We start from the raw sequence: 13,838 nt of genomic DNA on the forward strand, positions 1-13,838 counted from the left end.
AAAGAGCACAGAAACCATGGTTTGTGGAAGCATCCATGAATGGGTTAAAAGCCTTACAATGCAGCACATCAAAACAGGCAGAGGCACTTACACAGGACTGCCTTAGGAGCAGACCCTGGACCTGTGAAATCTGAGTCCTCCACATGAGTCAGTGTGGAATTTGAACTCCCCTCAACTTCTAAAAGCCTTGTGAATCATAGGTCTGATAGTATTGCAGTCTCTGAAACCTTGTATACAGCTATCATTGAATGGCCACTAGAGATCGGGGATAAAGTAAAGAACATAACCGGGGACTTTATTTTAAAAAGGAAGGTGACTGACAGTACTAGATTCCTGCTTGACTGTCAGAATATGTGCAGAATGGATGAATAGGTTTCTTTTTGCCTCACAGGGAAGCTCCATTCGGAGTCATGTTATACCCACTACAGACATGTCATTTTATGAACTGTCAATCAATACTTCTGAAAATGGACACCAATAAGTTGTTAAGTTGGCTGATGTAAATCATGTGACTTTTGGCATTTGGACCATAGACAATATCAACTCTCTGCCAAATACCTATTTAAAATCGAGAGCGGTGAGGACACCTCACAGCCATTTGTGGAATTCACACATTGCAGTGTTTAAGAGTGGGCCAATACCTAAAGACTATGGAGTTTCCAGACTGCTTCACATGGGGTCAAATAGAAGACAGAACTTAATGACCATTATCAACTTCCCATTATATCACGATGGACTCTGTCATCCAAACTAGACTGGGTGGGCCTCAGATATGTTAACCCACAACACAAAATGTGGAATAAACATGAACACAGCACTTCATTTGCACCAGACCTTGTGAAAAGCCACATGGTGAGACAATCATTTTGTTTTGTCTGTGTTAAAAGATTGGTTAAGTGCTGTTTGCAGGCAGATCCAGCAAAACCACTTTCCATTCCGAAACATACTAATTTTGGGCAGAAAAGCAGCACATTCATTCTGTCCATGAGATTATTATTTGATAAAGTTCCTTATTCTTCCTCACTTCTCAATTAATGTATTTGATGTTCATTGGCCCTTCTATGTCAGAGCTTTCATTTCCCACAAGCCTTGTAGCTTTCCTCTTGCTTTCTATCTTTCTATTTCTATTCTCGTAGCTTTAATTAACTGGTTGCCCTCTGTGTTCTCAGACATAGACATGCTCTTGCTTGTTGTAGTTACACCAGAACTTACAGTGATCAAATCTAAATGCACTTTCTGTGGCCTGAGGCAGAATATTCGCTCCATTGTAAGTGCAAGAACAGATGTGGGCAGACACATAAATTAACATCACTGACTGGCATGCCGGGTTATTGGCATTGTACCACCTCTGGGCTATTTTCCACCCACAAGACTCTGTGATGTCTGTAATATGTGGCCTCCTGGTTCCAGTGCAGGCAGCCAGTGCTGCAGACTGCTACAGTTTCCCCTCCACAATGGTGGCCTAGCAGTTATCGACAATTCTGAATTCAAAATTTGGAATTTAAAATTGCTTGGAAATGCCCTCTTTTTTTAAAAATCTGGAATGGTAAGTTGCAGCTCCTTCTATAGTTGGCGGCCTCCTGTTGGACCCCAGCTTCCAATCCACATCTACCATCATTAGTAGAAGTATGAGTGCCCAATGATAATTTCAGTGAAAATCCTGCTGGGTGACTGTTCTTGACACAATGCTGGCTCAGGAAAGCCATTTACTCCCAAAGTCCCACCCCAAAACCCCCAAACCTCCCTCTGTTTATACAATAAAGGATTTAAATAATATCCTGACTTTCAGAGCTTTTGACATCTGCATTTTGTGACAAAATTTTTACGTTACCTCCTTAGAAACTTGCATTATTTTATCATTTAAGAGACTTCAGCAAATGTGAGTCTTAAGGAATACAAGTACGAAGAGTATTTCTACAAAATGATCTGATTCAAAACAATGAAAATTGAGACATTTTCTGTCTTCTGCTTCCTTTTGTTTTTTAGACGGTTAAAAAGATCTTATTTCCTCTCCCCCATAAAGAATCTGGAAATACATTCGTCAGACCAGTTTTAGCCAAATTATCGTGGAATAAGTACATGATGTTGCAGTTATTAAAAATTACCACAGGGAGACAGGCTACTGTTGCTGAAAATATCTCAGTGCACTTATTAACAAGCAGTTTTTTTTAAAGTCTCTGTTGTATCAACTGTTTTGTTATCCACAAAATTCTTGTAAAGTCACTAAGTAAATTCCTGTGTTGTAATGAAGCAGCAAAGGAGGAAGTGAATCAAAAGTGAAAACACTTATTACATCAAGCTTTTTACCTATAGGCCATGAACCGCTCTCTGGTTAATGTGATTGTTGGTAGTTACGGCACTTCATCTACTGGAATTGGTAAACCCATGGAAATCACAGGCACTCACACTGAAGTCAGTGTGGATCAAACAGTTGAGATGATCAGAGAGGCCAAAGATATCATCATTACTCCAGGTCAGTGTTTAGATGAAAAATATTTTTTTTTTGTCTGAGGATGCTTTAAGAGGAAACTTGGGATTTAGTGTTGGCTTTGGAGGTTTGAAATTCCTGTGGTCAATGATCATGCTATTGGGTGACCTTTTGTAGCTGTCATTCCTGCGTTGTGTAGAAATACCATGTGTAACCCTGCAAGAGATTTTTCCAAATGGCAATGCTTATTTTGAATAAAGTTGCACATGATGTTAACCATGTTGGGTTTGCCCCATTTCCTGTGGTTTCACTCTGAATTCCTTCAAAGGCATCCAAAGACAAAATAGTTTTCAGTTTTGACTTTGATTGAATGTTTATCTTCTGTAAAAATGTCACGAGGCTGGATTTAATGTAGGATGATGTGAGTCTCGAAACTGGTTAGAAAACAGGTGAGAGGCACATATTGATCCTTCAGGAAGGCCTAAACAGGTTAAATACGGTGTCTAGGGTGTCCCCTGGGATTTTGGACCCCAATAGGAGATATACCTCCCCCCCAGGATCTTCCAAACAATCTGCATTTGCTGGCAGCATCACTGTCATCCCTGGTACTCCAAATATTGCTGCAGAGTCTTTGGCTTGTAGCTGGACCCTTGGACGCAAGTGAGTGATGGAAGGATGGAGCGGATGGGTAGAAGAGGAAGTCACAGGTAGATGCTTATCAGAGAGTGAGGGGAAGGCAGGGAGGTCAGAAACAGGGGCAGGGAATTTCAATGTCTACAACCCATACTCCCCTTCCCCGCCCATGCTGATCGGCTACGGGATGGAAGGGACCCCATCAATAAGCCACTGGCAAATCTGGCAGGGCTGCTAGGTGACCATTTGAATGTATTCCTGGGAAACCTATGCACCTCCCATTAATCTGCCAGCCACAGGTAAATAGCAGTGGGTTCAGTTGGTGGTCGAGCCAGCCTCTGGGTGCTGGCCTCCACAAGACCTGGCCCTCATTGTGTTTGGAAACTGGAGGCCAATTATGAAATTCTAGTTCATCCCCTTATCTTTAACAAGGCTTTTAAGGAGTCAGATTATTTCCCTGGTGTTGAACCCACTCTTGCCAAAACAATTGCATTGGGAAGAGGGTCAGGAGACTAGCACACAGGCTGGCCTTGTAACCTATGACCCTGTTTGCCTAATTCCTGACTTTGCCAGGGGTCTGTTGATCAGTGTCTATTACAGCACTTGTTCTACATCGTCAATGTTTCCCTCTTCAGCAAACGAGCCAAAGTGAGCAAGCAAAATTTTCACATCAGCCCCTTTCTGCCTCTGACTTAATTGAAGGAGGTTTACCTGATGTCAGTAGATTGACATGTGGCCTCTCCCACAAGTAAGTGTGCCCAGCCACCATATTTCCGACGGCGTTAGGCCAAATTGAATTCCCGCCAAGAATCCTGGAATACAATCAACAATTTCCTTTGGAACTGTGTCAGTTGGTCACCGCAACCTCAGTGGAAAAACACTCTTACCTCCAGAGTTTCCAGCATCCTCCAGTAAGTATATGGTGGGCGATTGGGAAGTCCCCAGAAGAAATGACCATGCATAATAATACAAGGAATAGGGGATAGGAAGTCCAGCAGCAGCTGTACAGACGAAAAAATATTTGTAAAATCTCTTATAATCCATGCTTAAGGATAGTTCAGACCTCTACTGAAGCATAGCTTTCTCAACTGGAAGAGTCAACTGGAAATTGGAATCTCAACTGATGTTTACATTTCAATTGTCAGTGTTCAGTTGATATTTATCACTTAAATAATATCACTAAGTCAGATTGTTTGGTAAATACTGCATTGCTGTTTGTTAACTTTGCTGAGCATAAACTGACTGCCTTGTTTCTTATGTTCTGACAGTGAATTGGTTTCAAAAAGCACTCATTTTGTTTGTGAAGTGCTGAAATATTGAGTTTATGGAAGTGCGATACAAATACATGTCTTTTTCAGTTTCCACTTGAGGTCTTATTTTTCTTATTTTTAACCAATCCATCCATCTAATACTGGGAAATGTGGTTATGCTACTTTGTTGCTTTTTTTGTAGCTAACTAATCAAACATTAAATCAAGTGAATGAGAGCCAGTTTTAGGCGCATATTGAATGGCTGAAGTTTCACTCGAGAGTCAGGTTGGCATCTGACCCTGACTCCACGATAGAACAACCTTCAGGAGCTTGCTTTACGCTGCTCAGGGGGTTATCATAGGTGCTGTCCCCAAGTGATTTCAAAACGTTATTACCAATGCAGTTAGCGTGAACAGTCAGTTGTTAGTGGTTTTCCCCTAATGTGAAAATCTAAACATTACACAGCTAATTGGAATTTTACACATTCATGCATGTGTATAAATGGGGGTTGGTTAGCCCAATTGCTAGACAGCTGGTTTTCAACAGAGCGATGCCAACAATGTGAGTTCAGTTCCCACATGGGCTGAAGTTATCACAAAGGACTCTCCCCTTCTCACCCTCTACCTTGCCTGAGGTGTGGTGACTTTCAGTTTAAACCACCACTAATTGTCCCTCTCTAACAGCAGAGCAGTGCCTATGGTCTGCTCAGACTGTGGCAAATTTACCCTTTACCTTTACATGTGTATAAACTCAAACTCCATCTTTGGCAAAAGAAACATGAAACAGCAGGTTAACTCAAATGATAAAATCACAGAAAAATCTGACACTCCCAGCTGTATAACTGATCCTAAAACTGTTCTTCTTGAGAAATCAAGCATCTTGAATTCAGGAAGGTAACGTGAACAGGGTGAGCAGAGTTAAAAACATATTAATAATGTGCCTTCATTTCAATCTTCAGTTGCACCATTTACTGAAAAATTTTAAAACATTTGAAATATTATTTTGATAAACATAGAGACTTGTAAGTGAGTAAGTAATCTTAACTGAATGATGAAAATGCCCTCACCTATGAAGTTTAAATGATTGGAGAATATGATAAGCAGTCATACTTTAAATGTAACCAAGTATCCACTGTTTGTGTTGGCACACCATTTGAAGTTCAACTTCGGGTTAGGCACGGAGTTGTTGAATATGAAATGTCAGAAGGACCACTTGTAGACTGTGAATCAGACATGCCTACAGATGGCTTATGTTTGGTCTTCATCCTGGTTGAGTTTTTTTTGCTATATTGATTCTTTAACCCATTATATTGTTAACCAATTTGGATGAGAAGAGAATAACAAGCAAAAATTGTGTGTTCGTTCAGACTTTTGATCCCCAAATTGCAAGTAAACCTTTTCAGATTAGAACCTCATTAATACTAATTGATTTTTATACCAATTAAGTGATGCTAACATATTCAAGATATTCAACTAAACAACAGTTTCAGTGGAAGATATGCTGTTGTGCCAATATGCTGCATCACAGAATGTGAAGACGCCAATTTGAGGCATGGTCAGTTCTGTATTAGTTGGTCTTGATAGTGAGGGAAATGAGAAAGAGAGCTTTCTATAGAGAAGAAACGCAAGCAACGTTAATTAAGTCATGACTTCCCTTATTTATTCTGGTGACCTCCAAATCAAACAAAAGCATCACCATATGGAATCTTATTTTCTTTGATAATTTTATCAGCAAAGAAACAAAAAGAGCAGTATGAATGCATTAACCATGTATTTGTCCACAGACTTTGGGGATGAATCTCACTCAAACGAAGGTTTGGAAATTTAGTAGGAATCAATGTTTTTCTTGTTAAGGATTTATTACTTGAGCAACTTGTACAAAGTTACACAGGAAGATATAAATGAAAAGATGAATTTTGAACTCCAGGTCAGACATGTTTTAGTTCATTAAATGAAAAGCACAATTTGAGTATCACTGCAGCATTGCAGTGTATTGGAATGTTTAGTGCAGACATGTTTCTTGGCATGAGATTATAGCAGCAGTTGTTGGGAACTTCAGTTCAGCAGGAGATTGCAGCTTATGCTAGCAGGGGACATAGGAAGTACAGGAGCTACCAGAATAAACAATTGTAAATAGTGATTAAAAGAGAGAGAGTTACAAGATAGCACAGTGAGGGTTCAGTGAGTGATGGAGGTCAGAGACAGCAGGGACTGCTTTGGAAGAAAGCTACTTTTGCAACGTTAGAACATTTGTCAGGATTGAAAACATGTACCAACACTTATTATTCACTTTGACCTATGAATTAAAAGTGATCAAATTGATGATTTGATTTTGATTTAATTTGTTGTTGTCGCATGGACCTAAGTACAGTGAAAAGCTTTGTTTGCAAGTAGTACAGGCAGATCATAGTAAGCAAGGACTTACAGAGTAAGACATACAGGTTATACTGCATAGGAGGACCGCGAAGCAAGATCAACATTAACAAGATCAACATTATTTGAAGTTAGAGAATCCATTCATCAGTCTAATATTGAATCAAAGGTTGGTGTGCTTAATTATGCTAGTTTATTTATATCCGTGATTACAAGTTCAAAATAGTTGCAGAAAATTAAATAGCTACAAAAAATGATTACACTTTTAACTTTTTGAGAACGAAAACTAAAATAATAATATAAGAAACAGCTACTTTATTACTCTACTTCCAGCAAATAAATATCGAGCATTAGAATTCTCAAATATGTTACAACCAGTTGTGCAGTCATCTGAGGTGGCGATTCCTGTGGATTGCTAACTCTGCCTCTGAAGTTCACTTCAAGCTCCCGATAATTAATCAGATTCTTTCCGACAGATGCTCGTTCCAGTTTTCATCAGCACTTGATTGCAGTGCTTGTGTCTCGCACCATCCCCCCCCACCCCCCCAGCCCCCCGCGTAGCAAAAGTGTCAGATTTTCATGAAGTTAGCAAGACTCCTTGGATAATTAAAATAGTGCGTGGGACATGGATGTAGAAGTCTCGCTTCCATTGCCAACATATCCCATTTTTGTCAGCAGAAGGTGGGGAACAATTCACACAGGTTGGAAAACCAAACTCGTGAGGGATTTGAACATAATGCTGAGTTCAAACAGACTTCATTTTGGCCTGACCCACAATATGGGACGCAGAAATTGATGGAGTAAATATAAATAGCGCATATAAAGAGTCTAAGTTTCATGATCTAAAGTATTTTAAATCACCCACTCTTTCAAAATGAAATAAAAACTAGGATTAAGGCATCTTGAGAGTTAAATAAAAACCCTCTGCTGGACTACTTTGACAGATCATCTGATGTAGGTTAGAAAAGAAAATGCTATCTTCTTGCAGTTTCAGTAGCGGTCTTTGTTGACATATTACATGGGACATTATTGTGTCAATATGAATGCTTGGCTGAGTTTCAAGAGCAACAATTATATCACCAGAAGATTCTGAATTCACAGTTTAAAGGACTCTAATAGGATTAAATGTATTTGATGTAGGGTCTGAATAGAAATTTGTATTCAGAAGAGATTAAATTTGAGATTAAAAATGTTCTAAAGAGTTTCATGAATGCCAGTTTTTAACAATGTCTAATGTTAATGAACTGTAATAGATTGTTAGAAATTTAACTTTTCATGTCCACATGACTCCTGAGGTCTGCCGATGATAGATGCTGGTTGAGGGTTATGGAGGTAGGGTGGGTAATACGAAAGGTGCTGGGTATGCCTTGATGCATGAATTGACATGGAAATGTCCTTAGGGGTTGGGTGGGAGGTGAAGGGCCAGAAGACCATAAGATACAGGAACAGAATCAGGTCATTTGGCCCATCAAGTCAGCTCTGCTCTTTGACCATGGCTGATATATTTCTCAGCTTCATTCTCTCTTCTCCCTGTAACCTTTGATCCCCTTACTAATCAAGAACCTATCTCTGTCATAAATACCTTCAATGACTTTGCCACAGAATGCTGTGGATGCCATGATTTCCACAGATTCACCATCCTCTGGCTGAAGAAATTCCTCCTCATCTCAGTTCTAAAGAGTCATCCTTTCACTCTGAGGCTGTGCCTTGAATCCCAAGTCTCTCATACTAGTGGAAACATCTCCTCCACATCCACTGTATCCAGGCCTGTCAGTATTCTTAAGTTTCAATCAGATCTCCCATCATCCTTCTAAACTCTGTCGAGTACAGATCAAGCCTTCATCCCTGGGATCATTCTGGTGAACCTCCTTTGGACACCCTCCAAGGCCAGCTATTATTCCTTAGATACAGGGCCCATAACTGCTACAATATTCCAAATTTGGCTTGACCAGAGCCTTATACAGCCTCAGCAGTACATCTCTGCTCTTGTCTTCTAAGCTTCTTGAAATGAATGCAAACATTGCATTTACCTTCCTAACTGCCAACTGAATTTGCATGTTAACCTTAAGAGAATCCTGAATTAGGACTCCTAAACCCCTTTTTGCTTCTCTACTTCCGTAAAAGTACCTGTCCCTCCACTTATCTTTGTGACATCTATAAACTTTAGCAACAATGCCCTAAGTTCCTTTGTCCAGATTGTTAATGCGTAACGTGAATAGTTGTGGTCCTGACGTTAACCCGTGTGGAGCTTCACTAGTCACCAGCTTCAGTCTTGAAAAGTACCTCTTTACCTCCACTCTCTGCCTTCTGTCAGTCAGTAATCCTCTCTCCATGCTAATACTTTGCCCCTGAGACTGAGCTCTTGTCTTATTTAGCAGCATCCTGTGCAGCACCTTGTCAAAGACCTTCTGGAAATCCAACTAGATCACACCCACTGGCTCTCCTTTGTCTAACTTAATCATTAGCTCCTCAAAGAATTTAACAGATTTGTCAGGCATGACCTCCCCTTGACATAGCTGTGCTGATTCAACCCTATTTTAGCATGCATTTTTACATACTCTGCAATCTTATCCTTAATAATGGACTCTAAAATCTTACCAATAACCAAAGTCAGGCTAACCAGCCTATAGTTTCCTGTCTTCTTCCTCCGCTGCTTCTTGAACAGGGGTGTTATGTTATGTTAGCCATTTTTCAGTCCTGTGACACCTTCCCTGACTCCAGTGATTCCTGAAAGATCGCCATCAATGCCTCTACAATCTCCTCAAATATGTCCTTCAGAACTCTGGGTGTGGTCCATCTGGTCTGGGGGATTTATTCACGTTCAGGCCTTTCAGATTCCCCAGCAACTTCTCCTTAGTGCTGGCCACTACACTCAGCTCTGCCCCCGATCTCTTAAAGTTTGGTATGGTACTGATGTCTTACACCATGAAGACTGTTGCAAAGTACTCAGTTCTTCCGTCTTTTTTTTATTCCCTGTTACTACTTCTGCAGCCTTATTTTACAGTGGTCCAATGTTCACTCGTGCCTCTCTCTTACCTTTTCTATATCTAATTAAACACTTACAATCTTGTTTTATATTACTAGCTTGCTTACCCTCATATTTCATCTTCTCCCCCCCTTATTGCTTTTTTAGTTAGCTTCTGCTGGTTTTTAAATGCCTCCCAATCCACTAATGTTAACCACATTGTATGCTTTTTCTTTTCCTTGTGTACTGTCCCTGACTTCGTTGTCAGCCATGGTTGCCTCCCCTTAGTATGTTTCTTCTTCATTGGGATGAATTTCAGCTGTGCTTCCTGAATTCCCTGCAGAAACTCCTGCTTTTGCTGCTGCACTGTCTTCCCTGCTGGGTCCCCTTCCAATCAGCTGGCCAGCTCCTCTCTCATATCTTTCTAGTTACCTTTACTCAATTGTAATGCTGTCACACCTGAGTCCAGATTCTCCCCCTCAAACTGCAGGGTGAATTCTATCATATTATGGTCACTCCCCCCTCGGGGTTCCTTCACCTTAAGCTCCCTAATCAAGTCTGCCTCATTACACATCCAGAATTGCCTGTTCCCTAACGGGATGTACCACAAGCTGCTCCAAAAAACATCTGTAGACATTTCACAAATTCCTTTTCTTGGCATTTGCTACTAACCTGATCTTCCCAGTCCATTTGCATCTTGATGTCCCCCATAATTATTGTAATAATGCCTTCTTTACATGCCTTTTCTATCTTCTGATTTATTTTTTTCCCCACATCCTGACTGCTGCTAGGAGGCCTGTACATACTCCCATCAGGGTCTTTTGCCTTTGCAGTTCCTCAACTCTACCCACACAGATTCTATGCCTTCCACTCTATATTACTTCTTGCTTTTGGTTTAATTATACTTCTTACTAACAAGGCAACCTCACCCCTTCTGCCCATCTGACTGTCTTTTCGATAGGATGTGTATCCTTGAATATTTAGTTCCCAACCCTGATTCCCTTGTAGCCACGTCTCTGTGACACCCACAATATGATTCCTGCCAATTTCAATCAGCAACAATAGCTCTTTTACTGTTTTGTACACTGTGTGCATTTAGGTACAACACCCTCAGTCCTGCACTGTCCACCCCCCTTCGCATAGTTGTCCCCATCCCTGATGTGCCTGAAGTTAGGTTCCTGGTTAGATTTCAATAATCTCTGATTTATTGCATATTCTGGAAACTTTAATAATACATACTGCCCCCCTCCCGCCCCATCTTCCAAAATTATTAAGGAGAAAGGGCTAAAGGAAGTAACAGATTTTTTAAAACTTGGAATAAGCTTCCACAAGAAGACTGAATCATGCCTTCTATCTATGCTATCTCAGTCTCCATGCCAAGCTAGGATCTGCCTCTGGATCAAAGAGCTTTTTTCTAGACCTGTTCCCACCTCTGTCACTTCAGGGAGAAAATTGGGTCTCATAATACCTTTAAACTGAGGTGGATCTGTTGAGTCAGGAAATTTCTTAACTCATCTTGGTAGCAACAGTGCAGCCTTTTATGATCTCCAATATGTAAAATATGTTATACCTCTTATTTCATTGGTGCACTGAATGTTGTATCCCTGAAGTCTTCGTCTACAGAGAAAAGACTTTTTTTTATCTTACATTCATCAGGGCAACTTGCAAGAAATACCAAAGTAAAAGGAAAGCAGCATTTATGTGAGTGGAGTATGCTAATTAATTTTCAAACATACTCTGACTGGTAGAGGTGTTGCCATTAAGAATGCACTGGTTAATGATTACTGACAGTTAACTGCCAAACTTTGTTCAAATTTTAAATGAAAAGGTTGATTCTGAATAACCAAGGCATTGCCCTCTGAAATGAATCAGAGAATGGCTATCACCTATTTTGTTGAGTTGAAAAAGATATAGATTGTGCACACCTTCTTTCTGTCTACAAAGAACAGTATTCTATGTATTAATATTTGCAGCCTCTAGCTCACACAAGTACCCACATTGCAAACATGACTGCAAAACGTAAATTGGTTGTGAATGTACACAGGATTGTTTCACAAATGTTGTCCAATTGCAGAATTACATCTAATGTTGGACACTACGTTGTAAGTTTTGCAAGAGCAGACTAGTTGGCTGTGGTTGTAAAGCCTTATTGGTCTATTGATTATTGCCTTAAAATGCCTAATAGCCTGTGGCAAGTTTTGTGTACATAAAGCTTGTCTCAACATTTCGTCTTTCTTAACCTTTTAGTAAATTTCCATCATCGTCTCACTATGTAAGATTGACACTGTGATAGGGTATATTAGACCTATCCTGAGTAATAATGGATACCTTGATCAAGTCATCACTTGCTGTCTTTTGCAAAACCTCATGAAAGGGCCAGTGTCCACTACTTTTAGCTCTGAGAGCTGCCCAGTCAACCTCAGGTTATCCTGGAAAGGTAAGCTTCAAATATAATTGAATCGTCGAACTAGCTGTTTCACTACTACGCAGTAAACTTATGAATGGTTTTCTTCAGTAACAGGATGCTGCCGTCAAGCCATACATATATCTTGCCTATCACAGAAATTAATAATATGAGTTTCAGTGCCGGTGTGATGCCAGATTTGTAACTGTATGGCCCAGTATCTGGCAGATCCATACCAAGCAACATGTCCCATTCACCATTTGGAGTGGGCGCCATGCCAATCGTGCTCAACCAACCCTTGCTGTTAAGCCTCACAAAAGTACATCCCCATTAGATTTATTCAGCTGTTGTAAGTCATTTACTAAATAACGTTGACTGTTCTATAAGTTAGTCAGTGAACTCATTTATTATCATTAGTCGGGCTGCCATTGTGATGCATTTGCATCTGTTTGAAACTACATCCATTTATTCATTTTCTGTTTATTTGTACATTTTCTGAAGAAGGGTCCAGACCCATAACGTCAGCTTTCCTGCTCCCCTGATGCTGCCTGGCCTGCTGTGTTCATCCAGCTCTACACCTTGTTATCTCCATTTATACATTGAACCCTACTTCATGTGAACCCTACTTCATGTAGGCAAAAAAGAATTCGTACAATTGCCCCCAATGTAATGTAAGAAGGGACCATGGACACTGCCAATGCCTACTACATTTCCAATGGCAACATGCTGACCAATGAGAATCCACCTGCCTGCTTGAGAATTAATGTTAACTGTAACTGTTCCTGATGCCAGTGATGGTCCAATCAATCAGCACCCTGTCCTCATGCTGTGTAAATTTGGGACCCTTTTTGATGTCTGTTTCTTGTAGTCTAATCCTGATGAGTGTGAGATGAAAGGTTTTGACTTCTTGTCTCCTTTTACAAACGTATTAAATTAAGTAAAAGACTCTTTTATTATCCTGCATCACATTCTTGAACTGCTAAGTGGAATAAACTGCATGCTTCGAAGGTAGGAAGTTTCATTACAGACTCTAGTGTATTGTGGTGGTTTTTACCACAGAGTTGGATGTGGAGTCAGGTAGAACCAAGAGGTTAAGAGCTCAGTGTAGCTACTGCATAGGGAATAGTGTGAGGGATATTTATTGCCCAGTTTTCCATGAGAATTGCAGTTGGCGACAAGTTCTATTAATGTACTAATTGATTTGATTTTGATTTTTAAATTTGATTTAAGCTTTATTGTCATGTGTACTATTGGTTACCATTTTTCTAAGAATTTGCTTTGATTTTTTAAAAATACTTAGAGACAACTGATCCTTTCTTTTCAGAATAGAATGGTGGACAACTAAATATATTAAAAGCAACTGTTGCACTTTTGATCCAGTGTTTGAGTTCAAATATAACAGTATATGTTTAATACAGTTCTCTATCCTTCATCCTATGAATTGTGAATTTATTTGCAAATATCATAGATATGGTCTGTTCTCTTGAGATGAGAGTTCAAGCAACAGATGGCTGTTTAGTCATCATTTGCAGTCTCCAAACCTTCTGTTGCCATAAAGCAAATTTTCGCTGTGTTTTCCTTTGTGCATTATGCTAATAAAATTGTGTTGCACAAGATTGCAAATAATCACAGCTTAATCAAAATTTGGAAATCCTGTTTTGCCTCCATAAGATCCTATCATATCAGTCTTGGAAAACTATAGAACATAATGTTTAAATGTCTTATACTTCTACCTAAGTTATTAAGCAAGTTCCTGAACTAACAACGAACAAGTGAGTAATCACAC

The 13,838-nt window shown here is 39.9% G+C and overlaps 1 protein-coding gene across 1 annotated transcript in view; it reads left to right on the top strand.

The window, feature by feature from the left end:
- LOC109927376 (NAD(P) transhydrogenase, mitochondrial) overlaps positions 1-13,838 on the top strand; it is a 171,910-nt gene that overhangs the window by 108,679 nt on the left and 49,393 nt on the right. The window contains exon 18 of the mRNA XM_020527372.2: positions 2,314-2,473. Within this exon, the coding sequence (XP_020382961.2) occupies positions 2,314-2,473 (160 nt within the window). The remainder of the gene's footprint in view (positions 1-2,313; positions 2,474-13,838) is intronic.

This window comes from Rhincodon typus, chromosome 1 (genome assembly GCF_021869965.1).
Source record: "Rhincodon typus isolate 14 chromosome 1, sRhiTyp1.1, whole genome shotgun sequence".
Lineage (NCBI taxonomy): Eukaryota > Metazoa > Chordata > Chondrichthyes > Orectolobiformes > Rhincodontidae > Rhincodon > Rhincodon typus.